The 18,493-nt window shown below is 47.9% G+C and overlaps 2 protein-coding genes across 4 annotated transcripts in view; one reads left to right on the top strand and one right to left on the bottom strand.

Annotated features, from left to right (window-relative positions):
* Nr6a1 (nuclear receptor subfamily 6 group A member 1) overlaps positions 1-10,855 on the bottom strand; it is a 182,872-nt gene extending 172,017 nt beyond the window's left edge. Inside the window, exon 1 of one of the 2 annotated variants that reach the window (XM_070013372.1) lies at positions 10,532-10,855. In XM_070013372.1, coding sequence (XP_069869473.1) covers positions 10,532-10,631 — 100 coding nt within the window. In that variant the 5' untranslated portion in view covers positions 10,632-10,855. The remainder of the gene's footprint in view (positions 1-10,531) is intronic. The other variant, XM_070013378.1, reaches the window with a different exon arrangement.
* A 4,221-nt stretch (positions 10,856-15,076) lies between these two features.
* Olfml2a (olfactomedin like 2A) overlaps positions 15,077-18,493 on the top strand; it is a 29,764-nt gene continuing 26,347 nt past the window's right edge. The window contains exon 1 of one of the 2 annotated variants that reach the window (XM_070013388.1): positions 15,077-15,212. In XM_070013388.1, coding sequence (XP_069869489.1) covers positions 15,096-15,212 — 117 coding nt within the window. In that variant the 5' untranslated portion in view covers positions 15,077-15,095. Of the gene's footprint in view, positions 15,213-17,050; positions 17,079-18,493 lie in introns of those variants that run through there. The other variant, XM_070013392.1, reaches the window with a different exon arrangement.

The following is an 18,493-nucleotide window of genomic DNA, read 5'->3' on the forward strand; positions in this document are numbered from 1 at the left end:
TATTCTCGGTGACGAAAATGGTCCTGTTGGAAAACAAGATAATTACAATCAAGCAACAGGCTTCATATAGCAGGTAAAAGGTTTATAAGAGATCAGTGAAGCTGAACTATGACATATTTCACCCAGTCGAAATCAAATAAAACTTAAAATAACAGGCATTCATTTCTGGGAAAGAGAAACTCCATTATGGAGGGGAGGAAAAGGGAAAGAAAAATAAAACCCAAACTGGGTGCAATACCACACATCTGTAAAACCAACAGCTGAGAAAGGAGCATCCAAAGTTGCAGGCCAACCTGAGCCACACACAGGTAGACTCTGTTTCAAATTAAGAGAAAAAGAGATACTCAAATAACCAAATACTAATATAATCGCCATCTAATGAAGTCACTATTTTCTTAGACAGTAAACTAGTTCACTGAGATCACAGGTCTCCTCTATTTTGGTTGGAGTGCTATCAAAACTCTTACTATTGAGAAGTATGAAGACTCAAAGAGCTGGTCTTGAGGTGAATTTATCAGTTCTTACCACATTGGAAAATAAAACTGAAAAATTAAAGTACTTAGTATTAACTTAAATATAATAATATCCATTGCATGTTATATATTAATTACATTTTCCAATAAAAAATAAATTAAAAGTGTTTTACATTTCTGCTTACCTCTTCAATTTCCAACTAATTGTAGCAACTACATTCTCCTGTTTCTCCAATCAGTATGGTGTGATACATAAACATATGTGCTTTGGGGTTTTTTTCCCTATACTAAGGTTTGGTGGGGTGGTTGTTCAATTGGTACTTTACACCTCAAGTCACACCTCCAGCCTCACTTTTTTGCAGGTTAAGTGGGCTTCTTTTTGCTGGGTAAAAACACATCAATAGGTGTTTGGGGGAAATAATACATAGTGTGATATGTTCAAAATGATGCAATACCAAAAATCACACCAAAAATCACCAACTATCCCGGAAAAGCTTTTATTCAGCTGCAAGTTGATGCCTCACAGTTTAAAGGTAGCTCAGGCAGAAAAAGTCTGTGTGACATATCTTTAACGAGCAAAAAGCTGGCAGTGAAGTGTTGGCACAAATGGTTGAGTGGCAACCCTGGCACAAAAAAAGTGCAGAAAGCTTAAGTATTGGGAAGCTGACAACCTCACAGAAGCATGTACAAGATTCCAAAAATTAGGCTGGACGCTGGTGGCTCACGCCTGTAATCCTAGCTACTCAGGAGGCTGAGATCTGGGGATATTGGTTCAAAGCCAGCCCTGGCAGGAAAAGTCTGTGAGCCTCTTATCTCTAATAAACCACTCAGAAAACTGGAAATGGTGCTGTGGCTCAAGTGGTAGAGCACTAGCCTTGAGCTGAAGAGTTCAGGGACAGCGCCCAGGCCCTGAGTTCAAGCCCCCCAACTGACCAAAAAAAATTTTTTTTTCAAAAATTATGTCATGTGAAAGCTCAAATTTTCATCACTGAAAACAAATATTTGTTACGTTTTCTTTAACAGATCTACTGTTCATTTTTTTTAGGAGAAAAAAATGGTCTACCAAATACCCAAATCATAGTATGTCAACTGCTCTTTCAAGTATGGCGGTGAACTATAGCTAGTTCAGCTAACAACATAATCACATAAGCACATGATTTAGTGAATTAGTATTCATCAGATATGCTTTGTGTTTTCCTATTTCATCACACAGAAAACCAATAGCACTTGTGCTCAATGACTGAGATTTTACAAAACCTACTCATTTTTTACTGCTTTTTCAAGGGCTTATTTTCTTCTTGAGCTATGCCTCCAGCACATTTTACACTCTGTGTGTGTTGGGGGAGAGAGGGAGGGAGAGAGCGAGAGCAAGAGAGCGAGAACGAGAAAGAAAGACAGAATGAGGGGTTGGGAAGGTGGCTCAGTGGTAGAGCGCTTGCCTTGCATGCCTGAGGCCCTGGGTTCGATTCCTCAGCACCACATAAGCAAAAAGAAAAAAGCCGGAAGTGGCACTGTGGCTCAAGTGGTAGAGCGCTAGCCTTGAGCTGAAGAGCTGAGGGACAGCGCCCAGGCCCAGAGTTCAGGCCTCACAACCGGACCCAAAAAATTTTTAAAAAAAGAGAGAGAGAGAGAGAGAGAGAGGGAGAAGGAGAGAGAGAAAGAATACCTCATGGTCTTACTTAGCTCTTTTTCTCTCACTACCACTTAACCCACACCTCCACTTCCAGTTTTCTGATGATTAATTGGAGATAAGACTCTGTGGCATTTGTTTGCCAGGGCTGGCTTCAAACCTGGATCCTCAGATCTCAGCCTCCTCAGTAGCTTGTAACTAGCACCCAGACCCTCAGTTATTGTTTTCAATAAGGTCTCCATTTTTGTCAGGACCAGGCTAAACCTCTATCCTTCTATTTACACTAGCCTCATTACTGGGATGATAGATATGGCTACCATGACCAGCTGCTGTCCTTGTTTTTGTTGAGACTAGATCTCCAGAACTTTATCCAAAATAAATACATAGAGGTCAAGAACACAATACCTTTAATTTATTTTTTGATGGCTTAATTTACACTAAGGTTTCAGCAGTTTTTACTCGCTATGGCTTTTGTGAATGTCAGTACAAATATCAACTGGGTAAAAAAGACTAATATCTTTTTTTTTTTTTTTTTTTGTTGGTCGTGGGGCTTGAACTCTGGGCCTGGGCGTTGTCCCTCAGCTCTTCAGCTCAAGGCGAGTGCTCTACCACTTGAGCTACAGCGCCACTTCTGGTTTTCTGGTGGTTTTATTGGAGATAGGAGTCTCACGGTCTCTCCTGCCTGGGCTGGCTTTGATCCGCGATCCTCAGATCTCAGCCTCCTGAGTAGCTAGGATTACAGGCGTGAGCCACCAGCGCCCGGCAATATCTTGATATTATAATGAAGAATTTGCCCTGTAGAGCACAGTAAGTGGTCTCAGCATCACTTAGAAGCACTGTGGAAAGGGCTGGGAAGGTGGCTCAGTAATAGAGGCCTTGCATGCCTGAGGCCCTGGGTTCGATTCCTCAGCACCACCTAAGCAAAAAGAAAAAAGCCAGAAGTGGCGCTGTGGCTCAAAGTGATAGAGCACTAGCCTTGAGCTGAAGAGCTGAGGGACAACGCCCAGGCCCAGAGTTCAGGTCCCACGACCAGACCCAAAAAAAAAAAAAGAAGCACTGTGGAAAAACACTTAAGAATTTAATGAGAAAAGATTGATTAAGTCTGAAACCACTTAGTAATAAATAATCAAGAAATGATAAATGAAACCCAGATGCTGATAGCTCACACTTACAATCCTAGCTACTCAGGAGGCTAAGATTTAGAGGATCAAGATTCAAAGCTAGCCAGGGTAAAAAAGTCTGTGAGATTACATCTCCAAAATAACCAGCAGATAAACAGTACTGGATCAACAGTACATGGCTCAAGTGGTAAAGCATCAGCTGAGCAAGCAATCTGAACAAGCTCAAGGCTCTGGTACAAGCCCTGCTACCAGCCAAAAAATAAACGTGAATGACAGCAAATTTTCAGTCCAACTGAGTATTCTATTTCTTTTTAACTATTTGCTTACTTATTTAAAAGGCAAGAAATGAAGAAACCAAAGTATATTTAAGACTACACAGCAGTGTCCTTTCTCTTGTGACAAAAAGAAACTTAATTACATAAATTGAAGTAAAATGTAATTGAGAAAAAAATTGTATCTGAACCAGGAATAGACAAAAACAGTCTAAGAAAATCTAGGGCTAGGAATGTGGCTTAGTGGTTAGAGTACTTAAGTGCCTTGCATGCATGAAGCTCTGGGTTCGATTCCTCAGTACTACATACACAGAAAAGGCCAGAAGTGGCAACCGTGACTCAAATGGTAGAGTGCTAGCCTTGAGCAAAAGAAGCTCAGGAATACCCAGGCCCAAAGTCTAAGTCCCAGAATGGAAAAAAAAAAAAAAAAGTTCTAATTCTTTTAGGTGATATAGCTTCAGGATCGAAATAAACACAAAAATTGAACAGAATTATTTTTACAGTGAAAACTAGAAGCTGGGAGCTAGTGACACATGCCTATGATACTAATTACCTAGGAAGCTGAGAGCTGAGTATCATGGTTCAAAGCCAGCCTGGCAGTAAAGTCTGAGACTCATATCTCCAATTAACCACCAAAGGCCAGAAGTGGAGGTGTAGCTCAAGTGGTAGAGTGCTAGCCTTGAGCAAAAAAAAGCTCAAGGACAGCAACAAGATGGGCACACACACACACCAAGAAAAACTAGATATAGTGAAGTTTGTTCCCTTCACTGAATCAGTCTATACTTCATTTTAACATACTTTACTGAAATGTTTCATGAATCTTTTTTTTTTTGGTCAGTTGTGGGGCTTGAACTCTGGGCCTGGTGCTCTCTCTTAGCTCTTCAGCTCAAGATGAGTGCTCTACCACTGGAGCCACAGCACCACTTCCAGTTTTCTGGTGGTTAATTGGAGATAGGAGTCTCATGGACTTTCCTGCTTAGGCTGTTCTGAACCGTGATTTTCAGATCTCAGCCTCCTGTATAGCTGGGATTATAAGCATGAGGCACTGGTGGCCAGCTCTTTCATTAATCTTTATCAGGTATGTCTCAACTAAGTACCATAGGTAAAATAAGACAGGAAGTTTCATGAATTACCTTCTTCAATACAAACTACAGAAATTTTGGCACTGGAAGAGGTGGAACCCACTCAAGACCTCTGGAGTGCTTTTCAAAAAGATGTAAAATTCCATGATTCTATCAAATAAAAGTTGTTAAAAATAAGCTGAGGGGGCTGGGAAGGTGGCTCAGTGGTAGAGTGCTTGCCTTGCATGCAGGAGGTCCTCGGATTGATTCCTCAGCACCACATAAGAAGAAAAAGCCAGAAGTGGGGCTGAGGCTCAAGTGATAGAGTGCTAGTCTACAGCTGAAGAGCTGAGGGACAGTGCCCAGGCCCAGAGTTCAGGCCCCATGACTGACCCCCCCCCAAAAAAAAAAGCTGAGGCAGCTACCTACTTATTCCTCATGAGTAATTTTGTTGTACATTTCTTGCTCTCCAAATTATTCTCTTGAAGTTACTATTTTCTAATATATTTAATTATGTTGCTTTCAACACAAATGGTTGCTCATTCTTTGCTAATATCCCAGAAGTACAGTTCCAATGTCCTACAGCTTGTTATTCTAACAGTTCCTTCTATTACTATCATATCAAATTATTTCCTATGACATCTTTAACAATGAAAGTAAAGCCAATCAGCTAGTTTAAACCACTCACAATGTGTATCTTCAAATCAAATGCTCCGATTTGTTTCCCAAATAATTACATGTTGCTGCCCAGGAAACTGGTTCTGGAAACATTACATCTGCCAACTGACTTGCTAACAACCAGAATTTATACCAACTTAAAGCAACAACCAGTTCAGAAAACAGAAAAACACCCTATACTTCCATCAGTGGTTTATCCTTGAATAGTTTCTCTCGTGTAAAGAAACTTAATGATATAAGCTTGCAATTTGGACTCAAACAAGTTCATCATTTGAAGATACTTTGTAAAGTTAATCCTTAAAGCATAAGAAACATAAAAATTTGTATTTCTCCATTCAAGATTATATAAACTGCTTTGAATAAAAGGTTTTTCTCCTGCACAAAAGCTATCTTTTGAAAATATTAAAGCAAAACCAAAAAAGCCTGTTTTTAAGTTTTCTACTTAAATGTATATTCAACCAGCTTGCTTCCATCAAGATAAAAGTTTGAGGGTTCAATTATTCCTATAAATGCAAAAAATTGAAAGCATAAAAAATTCCAAGATGCTCAAACTACGCTATTTTCGCAAAACCACTGTAGCTTCCAGATCAAAAGATTCATGTAGCTAGGGGTGGGGGAAAAATGCAATTCAGTTCCTGGGCAGCCAGCTGAGGAAATCCTGGTCCCCTCTCAGACTGAATCACTGTTAATTAAAATTACTGGGTACACTAGTAAAGTCTTAAATAAATTTATCTAGACGCATTAAAAAAAATCTATTTCTTGGGAAGGTGCTCTAGAAAGGCTGCTGGTTAACAGTATGTCTTCAGGTATAAAGAACAAGGAAATACTTTTATTCTTTCAAATAGAGTTCTCTCTAAACAACAATGGAAAAAAGTAGACTAGGCAGCTCACACGGAATTCTTTTTCTACTTTTTCATTACTTGCAAGCTAAACACCTGAATATTTTTCATAAAGTCAGACTATATTGGAAAACATTAATAAACAGAAGACAGCTTGACCCAGAGATTTTTGTGCATTTTTTTGAGGATTAAGTTCAGATGAATCTGACACTGAAGCTCTAAAAAGCTCAATACCCAGAACAGAGTTACCTGGTTAAGTATGAAGTCCCTTCTTGAAGATTTTTAGCCATTTAGTAGTTCTGAACTTCAAGTATCAATCAAAGGCATTCATAAGTCTATTAGAAATTGACTTAAGCAAAAATTTGTTTTTAAGCTAGCCTTAAGAATATAAAAGTTGAGGGACTAGGAGAAAATGAGGGAACTGAAGACACTGTTTGAAAAGAAATGTACTCATTACCTGACTCATAATTGTAATCTGTCTGTAAATCACCTCTATAACAAGTAATTATTAAAAAAAAAAAAAGGAAAATTTGATGGAAGTAGAGATGTGGCTCAAGTGGTAAAGAACCAGCCTTGAGTGAAAAAATATTTCAGTTTGGGAAACATTTTCAAAATACTACAAAGAACTGATTTCAGATCACTGTCTATGAGGACATACTAGATAGTTATCTCCAGTTTAAAGTTGTTTCAAAGACAATTATTCTTTGTTGAAACTGACATCTGTTTATCTGTTGATTCAGAACTTTTTTTTTCACTCTGACATACAGATGACCTGAATCTGGTTTATACAGAAAATAAGGCACTTTCACTATCCTACTTTATATATTATAAATACAATATTAAAATGCATGGTGTGGGCACAGTTTTGGAAATTTGCCACCAGTTTAATTATTTTTTTCATTAGTTTACCTCCTAATTCCTTTTCACATGTTAACACAGGCACAGGCATATACATTTATGCCACAGAATTCAGGCTTCAAATTAATTTATATGAATTATGATTTAGGAGCATTTCATGATCATATCACGGTAATATGAAGCAGAAATGCTCAGAATTGGCTAACTGGACATCACATATTGGAAATGTAGCTATCTCCCAACTCAGCTTTTGAAAATTACCAGTGAATGGATCTGTTCATTTTGGCCTTTCAGTAATCCCTGGAGATTACAGAAACTTCTAAAGAAAACCCTTGTGTTGTATATTTAAGTACTAGAATAGGTTTTAAAAAATAAAAACAAAAGTAGAAAATTCTAGGTTAATGAAGAACTAATTTTTAAAGTCAAAGAACTGAGAATTTAAGTTGTCATGGGAAATACCTGCTAACTTATTTTCAGGAACATTTTGTGTTACACTCATAGCAGGAAAATGACATATTACTTAGGGGACTAATTTTCACTAATGTGTAATTACATAAAATGTGTTTCTAGTTACTTATAAAGGCTTATAACTGTCTTTTGCTTTAAATATTTAAAAGTCTATCCCTTACTCTCTTAAAATAAAAAGAACAAACACAAGACTCAGCATAAGCTTCCTCAAATCATTCATCTTCTTTCTGAACTCCCAAAAGGGAGCAATCCTCATCAGGACTAAATGAGTTCATGTTTGTTATGAAAACCTATAAGCAACAACTGAAAAGAGCACAGTCAGCACAGGGAATTCCTGGAAGGGTGATAGTGCATCAAAAAGGCTAACAACTCTGTTCTGATGGAATCATAAAAAACATTTAAAGGACTGTAAATTCAGCATCAATGGCGTTTCCGGCAGGAAACATTTCTAAAATTCCACCTCCAGTTTCTTTCTTCATGACACAGACCAAAGACCTTCTACCTAGATAACATCTCTTGTAAATACTTCATGCAAAATGGAAATTTGTGGCTGAATGAAAAGTTAGGTGTTTTTGTTTTCCTGGCTACACAAATTAAGCAGTTTCATTTACCTCTAGAGAAACATATTAGGAAGAAAAAACAAGAAAAAATGTGGTCATTATTCAAAAAGCAATTTTTGATAGTTCTGTGACATTAATAAGTACTAAAAAAACCTGTGAAACACTATACAATTCTATTTACACTAAAAAGTAAAATATCCCACAACAATATGCACAGTTAAGCTTATTAACCTGTCAAAAGTTCCCATGTGTTTTCAGCAGAAAAAAAATATATATATATTTGTATCATTAACTCAAACTGATGTAAAATACTAAATATATGTTAGCCTAAATGGATTCTTTTAAGTGGATCAGACCAGTTCAGGAGATGAGAGACTATGAAAGAGAAATCTGATTAAGAGTTAAAATTGCCATTGAGGTCTTGAAAATGTATTAATGAATAATTAATAAAAATGCATTTTTCTTTGGCTTCCTTTACAATAATATTCTCAAGAAGAACTGAAAGTGATATCTGCAGTAAAATCTGTCATCTACATTATATGCATAGGTGGGTAAAGGGAAGTACTCATACATAAGACATTATGGAAATATACACCCTAATAAATTGTTGTAAAATATATCTGTAGCTTATGTTAAAAAAAAAAGAACCACCGTGATAAATTTTAGATTGTGATCTACAACCTTCACCAATTAATACAAAATCAAATCACACCAAGTAGGCTTTAGAGGTTGAAAGCATTAAAGAAATCCTTTGTTCCTATACTATTTCCTTCTATCCTAACTGAACTCCTGCCTTTTCCTTTGTGACAGGGAATTTTATTGATTTCAAACATGCTCACATTCGGAAAGTCTCAGAAGGCACCTCAACGGGCGGCGTAGCCACCCAGACACCACACATCATACACATCTGTAAAAAAGAGCAAGGGCTTAGAAGATCTCACTATTTGATAAACATCAAACTAAAGTAACCAGGCTCTCTTCTAAACACTTTTCCCTGAACAGGATTGGAACAGAACAGACGTATTGAATTAACAATAAAAGTTAATAAACTTATGCAAGCGCGGATTCGACCTAGATTTCTTTCCTCCTGTAGCTTCTCATTCATTCAAAAACTGAACGCCCAAGTGACCTGTTTTCAGGTTACTTTCCTCACACCTGCCAGGTTACTGTCCTGATTGAGAAACTTCTCGCCAAAGCAATTAATTTTTAGTGCCTCCTAACTGTCCCGGGTGTTTGCATTCAATTTGAAATCTGTTACTTGTTAGTCACTGTTCGGTCCTAGATCTTTCTGAGAATTGCGAGTTTATGGCGCAGAGAGAGGAGGAGGCGCGGATCTCCGAGAGCCTACCCTTTATTCGGAAATGAGACGTGAAAGGTGGAAGGCAGGGCAAATAAATAAATAAATCGGGTTTGCCGCGGGAGCGTTTGCCGGCCGGGCCGAGCACCCTTTGTAAAGCAGCCCTCCCGGGGCTATCGCCTGCGCTAATTGCTCCAGGGCGCTTTCCAAGTTCAAAAGTTCACCTTTTACGACCTCACAAAAGCTCCTTACGCGTTACCAATAAAAACATTCCGCTGCAAACACCGAGAGGGAAAATATCAAACAGATACAAATAAAACACCCCGCGGGAAGGGGAGGACGAGAGGGGAGGAGGGCGAGCCAGGCCCGAAGGAACCTGAGGACCCGGCCCGGACCAGAGCAGGGGGGGGCGGGGGGAAGAGACAGGAAAAGGCTCGGCCAGGTGAGGAATTCCCGACGCCTGGGGTCCTGGACACGGGCAGGAAGGAAGAGGACGAGGCTGGACAAGTGCGGACCGGGACGTGCCGGCAGAAGCCGGGAAGAGGCAGGTGTCCCCGAGTCCGGGTCCGGCTTGGGAGACCTGAGCCAGCAGAAAGTCGCCTGGCTGGGCAGGACTGAGCAGGGGTGGAGGCAGGCAGGAGATCGCGGGGGATCGGAAGGTGAGGGGGGGGCAGGGCCATTAAGAGGTCCGAAAAGGGAAAACACGGGGCGGGCGGGGGGGGGGGCAACTCGCTGGATGAGGAAATGCGGGGCTTGCGGAGAAGAAAAACGATCTAAAAAGGTAAGGGCAGGGTGTGGCGTCGGGTCCGCAGGACCAAGGGAAGCGAGGGAGGCGGCGTGGGGGGGACCCCGGGATGGAGGAAGAAGGGCAGGCGCTAGGCACTCTGCCCCGCCGCGTGGGTGGGGTTGGAAGCGCGTCGAGGGGCAGGGGAGGGAAAGAGAGGTCCGCCAGGGGTGGGGGTTACGGGGGCTGCGGGGGCGGGCGGGGGGGTGGGGAGGAGGGAAGGCCTTCGCCGAGGGGACCGGAGGGAGGGGGAGGTGAAGCCGAGGGAACCGGGCGGAGGGAGGGTCCGCGCCCAAGGCAACGGGGGAGGGGGGAGCCCGCCTCGAGAGCGTCCCGCGAGGGAGAGGGCCGTCCGCGGGACCGGGGCGAAGTCCGCGCAGCGGGTTCCCGGGGCGAGAGTAGGCTGAGGGGAGGGGGACCGCCGATGGGGGCAGAGCGGGACTGGAGGCCGGTCCTCGCCCGGCCCAGGCTGCTCAGGCCCCTCACCCACCGTTGCGTGGCGGCGGAGGGAGCGCGGCGGGCGGCTCCAGGAACCCCGTCGAGCCCCCGCCGCCTCCCCCTCCGCTAGGCGGCCGTTCGTCCCGCTCCATGCGCCGGTCCTCAGCGCCCGCACCGAGTTCGCTGCTCCGCCATGACCGGCGCCCTCGTCGTCGTCCACCGGGGGGAGGGGGCTGTCAGGGGCCGGCGGGCTCCCGGCCACGGCGCGCTCTGGGGCCCCGAGCCGCCGGGCTCCGCGCCCCTCTGCGCCGCGCCCCCTCAGCACTGGCCAGCTCCCTCCCCTGACGTCACGCGCCGCCGCCACGCCAGGACCTGCAAGGCACTCTGGGAATTGGAGTCCTCCGGACGAGGCCGGCCACGCAGGACTCTACCAATTGAAGGGGGTAACAGGTAGGATGGGGACGCTTTGAGCCGAACGAAACAGAGGCCTATCAATACCACGAGCTCTGATAGGACTTTTAATAACCATTTAACAAAAGGTTGCTTCAAGCTCTTCTCTCTACTGTGAACTATTAAAGTCAGAGTGCCCTACTACCCTTTTCTCTTCCCCCGCGCCAACAATGAGACCGTCCTAGGAGGAGGGTCGAGGAGGAGCGGGGTGAGCACGTGCATCGAAGCCCGGCCCTGTGGGCGGGCCGCAGGAGGCGGGGTTTCTAGGTATTCACCGGGGCCCTGCTCCCAGGCCGCGGGACAAATTGGACCGGAGATTAAAGGAACGGAGTTTAACTGGAGGTGACTGCGTTCGTATGCAAATGGATCTATACAACTCTGCTTTCCGGGGAAGTGTTTAAAGCCTTTTACCTCCGGGTGGGCGGGAAAGACTTTCTCTTCCTCCTCTTTTATTTTCTCCCGGCCCATAGGACAGATGGGCAAACTAAGATCCGGACCATTGGTGCCATCAAAGAAAGCTTCAGTCTTTTAACTCCAGGTGTCCTGATGCCTCTATTTTAAAAATGCTCCCTTATTCGGCCTGTCTTCCCACCCACCCACCCCACACACACACCTCAGCACACTTTCCTTATCTGTGAAATGGGATTAGACTGGGGACGCAGTCTAGGTGAGAGATTCCCAACCCTCCTGCAACCCCGCCTCAGTTTCCCAGGTTTTCGGGAGGGAGAGGAGCAGGGAAATCCTGATTTTTCTCCACTGCCCCCATCGGACTCCACCACCCGTGGCCACCAGGTGGCGCGCGGCCTCTGGACCTGCTGGGGTGTAGGTCTGCAGTGACCCCACCACAGCCACCTCAGGCCCTACCTGGCCTGCTTGAAGACAAAGAACCGGAGCGCTGGCGCTGCGCCCGCCTCTCCTCCGCCTGGGCTTTGTTTGGAACTTCCTCCCCACCGTTTATTCCTCCCTCGTTCTCAAGTGCGCCCCGCCAATTCTTTTGCTTTTCCGTGAGATTCCTTAATAAACTTTAAATCCTCATCCTGACACGGTCACGCATTCCTTGCCACAGCCCTTCCCTCACCTGCCGTGTTCAGCCTCTGTGCCAGCGGCTGTTCTGAGAGACTTACGTTAATGTTAATGTTACGTTGTTTAAACTTCACACCCCGTTCAACCAGGTAACCCCAATATTGTCCACACTCTGATGAAATCGCCCAGGAGTGATGGGTGGTTTCATCTCTTCAGTCAGAAAGGCTGCTCAATTTGTTCTTCCTAAGTCCAGTACAATTGCCACCTTCGTTAATACCTCCCACTAAGGAACAGCTGGGTCCCCTCTGCTCCCACACAGCCGTATTGAGCTGGACTGTGAAAGCAATGATCTCTCTGGGTGGTTACTTCTTCATCACTAGAGATGGGGTCTAGATGAGAGATCCCAACCCCCGCCCCGTTTCTGAGCTCCCCAAGGGCAGGAGCCGCTCAGGGACAGCCCTTTGTAATAACAGAGCCCTGAGCATTAGAAATGGGAGATAGCTAGGTCCTCTGAGCCATTTCCCCCTGGTTCTGGGTTCTACAATGTCAGGCACATGTGACCTTTCTAGGGTGGAAATTTTTCTCATTGCAGGCCTCAGAAAATAGCTACATGCTATCTGAGTGAAAGAAGGAATCAAACCAGACCTGCCATTTGAAATATTTACTTCTAAGCCTCAGTGTCCTGCTTTCTGAAAGGGATACAAAATAGTAGTTACTACCTCATAGGAATATTAGATGATACATGCTAATCAATTAGTATAAGGTCTGACTAGCAAATTAAACCTATTACTAACGTTACTCTGAGAGGTCCCCCACATCCCAGATACCTGTCTTCTGAAACTGTATCTGGAGAGAGTCAAGTACCGCAGCCCTGAGAAAAGCAGAATGAGTGTATCCTCACACTCTACACACTGTCCTCAGAATGTGAGGCCCTTTGAAAAGCCAACTTTGAATCTAGCACCTACTAGGATCATTTCCTCTAATTTCTCTACATTTCTCCTCACAATCCTGAGAAACCAGTACATCCCCCCAGTTTACAAATGAGGACACAGGTTCAGAAAGACAGAGAAAAGAAGGGGTGTGGTGGCTATAATCCCAGCACTTGGGAAGCTGACGCAGAGGATGCAGAGGATCCCGAGTTCAAGAACAACTTGGAGCAAGACCCTGTCAATAAATAAATAAAGCTAAAATAAGATTAAAAAACAAACAAACTTTAAGCACCTGAAGTACTCAAGACACAAGAACAGGAAGGAAAAATATTTAAAAATGAGTAAAGGAAGACAGGCACTGATGGCTCATGCCTAGCTACTCAGGAGGCTGAGATTTGAGAATCACAATTCAAAGCCAGCCAGGGCAGTAGAGTCCATGAGACTCTCATCGCCCAATTGACCAGGAAAAACAAAAAACAAGTAGAGCTGTGGCTTAAGTGATAGAGCTCTAGCCTTGAGCACAAACTCTCTGGACAGATCCCAGGCCTTGAGTTCTAGCTCCAGAACCAGCACACACACACACACACACACACACACACACACACACACACACACACACACACACACACAGAGGGAAGGGGATTGGTCTTGAGACCAGAAGCAGATAAATAAATAATAATACAAATAAATAAATCAAGACAGGGCTAGAACTAAGAATAGGGTAGGGATGAGTCTCACCATGGAGGAATACTTATCTAATAATCACGCAAATCCACCATTGCACAGAAACCCACGACAGCTGACCACACTGGTAGACATTCCAGGTGCTGTGGGACTATGTGATGGTTCCTGGTGACCGGGGGGGGGGGGGGGGGGGGGGGGGGATGAAAAACTACCCATAGTGTGTGAGAACAGCCGGCAGGGGGCAGAGTTACCTTGGTGACCGCAGCCTTCCCCTTCCCGGGTCCTACAGCCCAGTCCTGAGCTGGCTGGAGAGTGTTAAATGGCTGGAGAAGGGAATCCTGCCTGGTTGCATTGAAAAGTACACCTTGTCTATAATTGGACAGAGTACATTGCGCATCCACAGGGGCAAGGCAAGTATTCAAGGAAGGGTCTCCGGATCCAGTTCTTGACAGCTGGAGCCCTCCTTGAAGACCCCGATCCGGTGTAGCGTGTGTCCTTTCAGCCTTTGTACACTCGCCTTCCTTCCTTTTAGCTCTACGCCTGGTCTCCAGCCCCATCCCCGCGATCTCCAAGTTGTCTCTAGCTAGAACGAAGGTGATGTCCTAAGCGCCTCCCTTCACAACGGATTTAGTCGTCTGAAACTCCTGAGTCTAATGGCCAGGCTTGTGAAAAGACCCCCCCCCCGACCCCACACACACACTCACGTACATCCCCCAAACCTCGGTGAGTGGGGGGTGGGGTGGGGCCTGGGCGATTTGCATTTCTAACGAGTTCCGCAGGCAGAGCTGGGGGCTGCGGGCTGGGGACCCGGGGACCCCTGCTGGCTCAGGGAACCTCGGGAGGGAGCCCGCGGCCCAGGGCTGGAGCCCGAGCCGGGGGCGGGGGGGGGGGACGGGGACTGGTGGCCCCTGGCTCCCCACTCCAGCCCAGAAAGACGGTGCCCAGGGGCCACGTCTATGAGAAAACAAAGTCTGGGACACAAATCAGTGTCCCCCCCCCTCCTTTCTTTTGGAGGGGGTGTCTCAGAGACCACAGCAAGGCATCTCCATGGTGCGATGGGATATGCGGGGGCCCCTAGACGACTTCTGGGAGCAGAGAAGTGGGGTAAGGGCAGGGGCGTCGAAATTTCCAGAGTTTGAGAGGCCGAGAGCGTGGAAGGGGGGGCGGGGCACCAGAGAAGAGGCCGAGGCCCCGGGAGACAGCTCGGCTGGGGGAGGGGTCCACGCCCAACCGGCTTTTAAAAAAAAGTGGGGAAACTGAGGCAGAAAGAGGTGGCCAGGGCACTTGGGCGCAGGGAGCTCCACCCGACCCCACCCCACCCGGAGTCCCTTTGGGGGGGGTGCCCTGGCGGCGGGGAGGCGGGGCGGCAGGGGCGGGGCGGGCACCCCTCCAGCCTGGCTCCGCCCCCGGCGGCGCGGCGGGGGCCGGGGGCGCGCGGGGGGCGCGCGGGGCGGCAGAGCGGGCTGCGGCGCGCTCGCGGTGCCGTCTGTGCTGCCCGCCGCCCTCCCGGCCGGCCGTGCCCGTCGCGCCATGGCAGTGCCCGGCTTCCTACCCCGACCCGCGCCACGGGCCGGACGTCCGCTGCCGCTACTGCTGCTGCTGCTGCTGCTGCTGTTACAGGCGGGCCCCGCACGCGCTGATACTAAGGTGAGGTGCGCGCGGCTCGGACCTGCGCGGCGGAGCCCGACGCCAGGGGGCGCTGTGGCTGGCCGGGGGTGGGTTGAGCTTGTGCGGGCCCACGAGGGTGCATCCGGAGGGAAACTGAGGCTCTGGAGAAGGAGCGATCGGATCTAGGACTCAAAGCCTGGAAGCCCCGGGGGTCAGGAGCGTGGTCGAGGGGGGTGTGCGGGAAGAAGCACTGGAGATAAACGAGGTGCTTGAGACTGAGGAAGGGGCTCCAGGGGCGGATCGGTACTAAAGCGCGGGGCCCCGAGGGAGCTCACCGGAGCGCGGGGACCGGGGAGGGGGGACACGGGGCGCTGACCACGTGGGGCAGCGGCTGCCCAGCGGTTTCCCCCCCCCCCAGGTTTGCAGTAGGCTTGGGGCTGGGGCTTTCGGGCCGGGGACGGGACCCCGATGAGCCCGTCTGTGCTCGCCTGGCCTCCGCTGTCCAGGAGGACCAGGTGTCCCCAGGGGTGGCCTGCGCCGGCTCTGCTGTGGCCAGGAGGAGCTGATCCCTGGTCGCGCCGACCTGAGTTCAGATGGCTCAGCCGCCTCTGCCGGTGCCGGGCCTCTCCGCGCCGCCATCCCTCCGCCCGCAGACCTGCGGGGAATGGTGGTTTCCCACCTCCTCTCCACCCTCGGGAGGCTGTGCCTGCGAGGGGTTCAGCATCAAAAGCCTGGCACAGAGTAGGTCCCCCAGTAAACGGCGCGGTGCTGATGGAGTCTCATCCCCGGGGTCCTGAGCGGGTGTGCGACACAGAATGAAAGAGGATCCAACCAGCAGGGCGGGCAGACCGAGCAGGGAGCCGTCCCTTCGGGGCGTCTGTCAGAGATGACCTGATGGAAGTTGAGCCTGGAGGCCAGTGAAGAGCACAGGGTGCGGCAGCCTGCTGGGCACATCGCTGCCTGTCTCTGGCTGCCGCTCCCCTCTCTGAAAGAACTTCGTCCCCTGATTTCCCTGCCATATTGGACCTTTTAGGTCCATTTGGCCCAGGTAGGAGCGCAAGTGAGCCGAAAATCCCAGCTGGCCTGACCCCTGACCCGTCGCCTCTTGCCTTTCCGTTGTGGCTGGTGGAGGGGGTTGGAGGGGTAGAAAAGGGGGGGATGGTAGTCTCAGGCATCCTCTGGGTTGTGCAAAGGGCTCACATCCAAAACAAAGCAAAGACAAAGAAAACCCAACCCCTTGTCAGCCAAACACTTGCTGGGGGGGGGGGGGTATTTAGTTGGTTCCAGGGCAAGCTGGGGCTGGTGGGGTAGGGAGGATGCAGGAGCTGGGGAACTCAGCGCGCGCGCGCACACACACACACACACACACTCACACTCACTCACCCTTGCACCCCTTCAGCCAGCTGGGAAAAATAAAAATCAAGTGATGGGTGCATTTACTCTACATTCCTTAGCCCAGCCAGACTCAGAAAACAGAACTGTTTTCATTATCACTTAGTCTCTCCCAGTAACCACCCATTTAGTCCTCTCCAAGCCCACCCTGGGCTGGGTAGAGGGGCAGCTGGGTTTTGACATGGATCTGGGGCTCTAAGGGGTTAAGTTCCGTCCCCTCCCCCCTTCTTGTTCTCCTCTCCTGTCCTGTCCCTCAGGGACACATGGGTAGCTCGCCTTAGGGTCTCCCCCACACCTTGCTTATGGTGTTTTAAGTTGGTGTTTATGCCCAGCATGCTCCAAAAAAGGATTTGAAGTTTCCTTCTAAGGAAGTGATTTTTCTAGTGGGGCAGGAGGGGGGGGGGGGCAGGGGGGGAGGGGAGGAAGCTGCCTAAAGGTAGCTCCCAGCTGCCCTGGTTATTTCTGGAAGGTTGAACAGCTGGAGGTTGGAGGTGTGGATGGACAAACATCCAGGTATGGCACCAATGCCCCCCTACACACACCCTGGGGCTATCTCATTTTTCCCATCTGTGAAAGGACTGATGGTACCTCATTTCCTGCATGCCTCTAAGCCTGGGGAAAGAGCCTTAGAGAGAAGGTGGAGGCCTGGGGGAGCCAGGGCAAGGGGCGGGAGGGGGTGGAGACCGGCGCTGTTGTGTCCTAAGCCAGTCAGATGTTCCAGGCCTGCCTGTCCCGGGGGCTTAGGTGTTGCTGTGCCTGCTCCCCGCAGTTTCCGCTTGTGGGTATAATTGAAAGCAGGCTCCTGAACTGGAGCTCTGGGCATGAGTCTTTCTCCCTCCCACAGAGCACCAGGCTGGGCCAGATTTCACCAGAGCCCACCGGCTCTCTGCAGGAAGGCCTTGTCCTGTCCCCTCTTTGGCTGGGACCCCAGAATAAAACCCTGAGAAGCAGCCTGTGTGCCACACCCTGCACCCAGCACTTACATTCAGAATCTTACACCACCCTCCTGCCAACACTGGGAGGCCCCTCCAACCCCTTCAGACAGACCCGGAACACTCAAGAATCACCCTGAGCTGCTCAGATACACTCCTGAGGAAGCCAAGAGTCCTGAGACTCCCAGAGTGCTAGTGTTTTCTGACTTTATTTATCTGGTACTAGTACTAGTACTGAGGATTTTGGTGAGTAATTAGAGATAAGAGTCTTACAGGCTTTTCTGTCCAGCTGACTTTGAACCTCAAGCCTCAGATCTCAGCCTCCAGAGTAGCAAGGATTACAGGTGTGAGCCACCAGCACCTGGCCAGAGAGGAAGCCATTCAACTGGTTGTCCAGGCAGCAGTTACTGTTGGTCCAACATAGGACTGGGGCTGTGGAGGGACCATCAGGGGACAGAGGAAGGAGATACTTAGAATGAGGACTCGGTTTTATTCAGGTGGGTAGGAGGACACAGGTTTGGGAAGAAGATACATTTGGGTTGCTTGATAGCAGCTCCAGCCTTCAGATCAAGGCTAAAGGTGTTCATGAGAGGGAAACCATGTAAACCAAACTTTGGAATCAGGTTGTGCTATGTGACCCTGTGCAAAATTCTGGCCTTCTCTGATGCAAGAGAGGTAATATCAAAGGCAGAAAAAGACGAAGTGTGAAGGAGGGCGGTCTTTCAGCAACACATACTGCCTGGGGAGCAAAGTAATTTAGTATTTTCAGAGTCTGCACTCTCTCTCTCTCTCACACACACACACACACACACTACACACACACACATACACACACTACACACACACACACACACACATACACACACACACACACACACACACACCAGAGGAGTCCGCTGAGGCTCAATAGGATCATGGCACACAGGGAGGAGGCATAGGGGCTGAGATTAGAGCTGGGCCTGGCTCTTCTCCACTGGGACCTTGCTGCGTCCAGGC

The sequence above is a fragment of the Dipodomys merriami genome, unplaced genomic scaffold, assembly GCF_024711535.1.
Source record: "Dipodomys merriami isolate MVZ:Mamm:240054 unplaced genomic scaffold, mDipMer1.0.p SCAF_11, whole genome shotgun sequence".
Taxonomy (NCBI): domain Eukaryota; kingdom Metazoa; phylum Chordata; class Mammalia; order Rodentia; family Heteromyidae; genus Dipodomys; species Dipodomys merriami.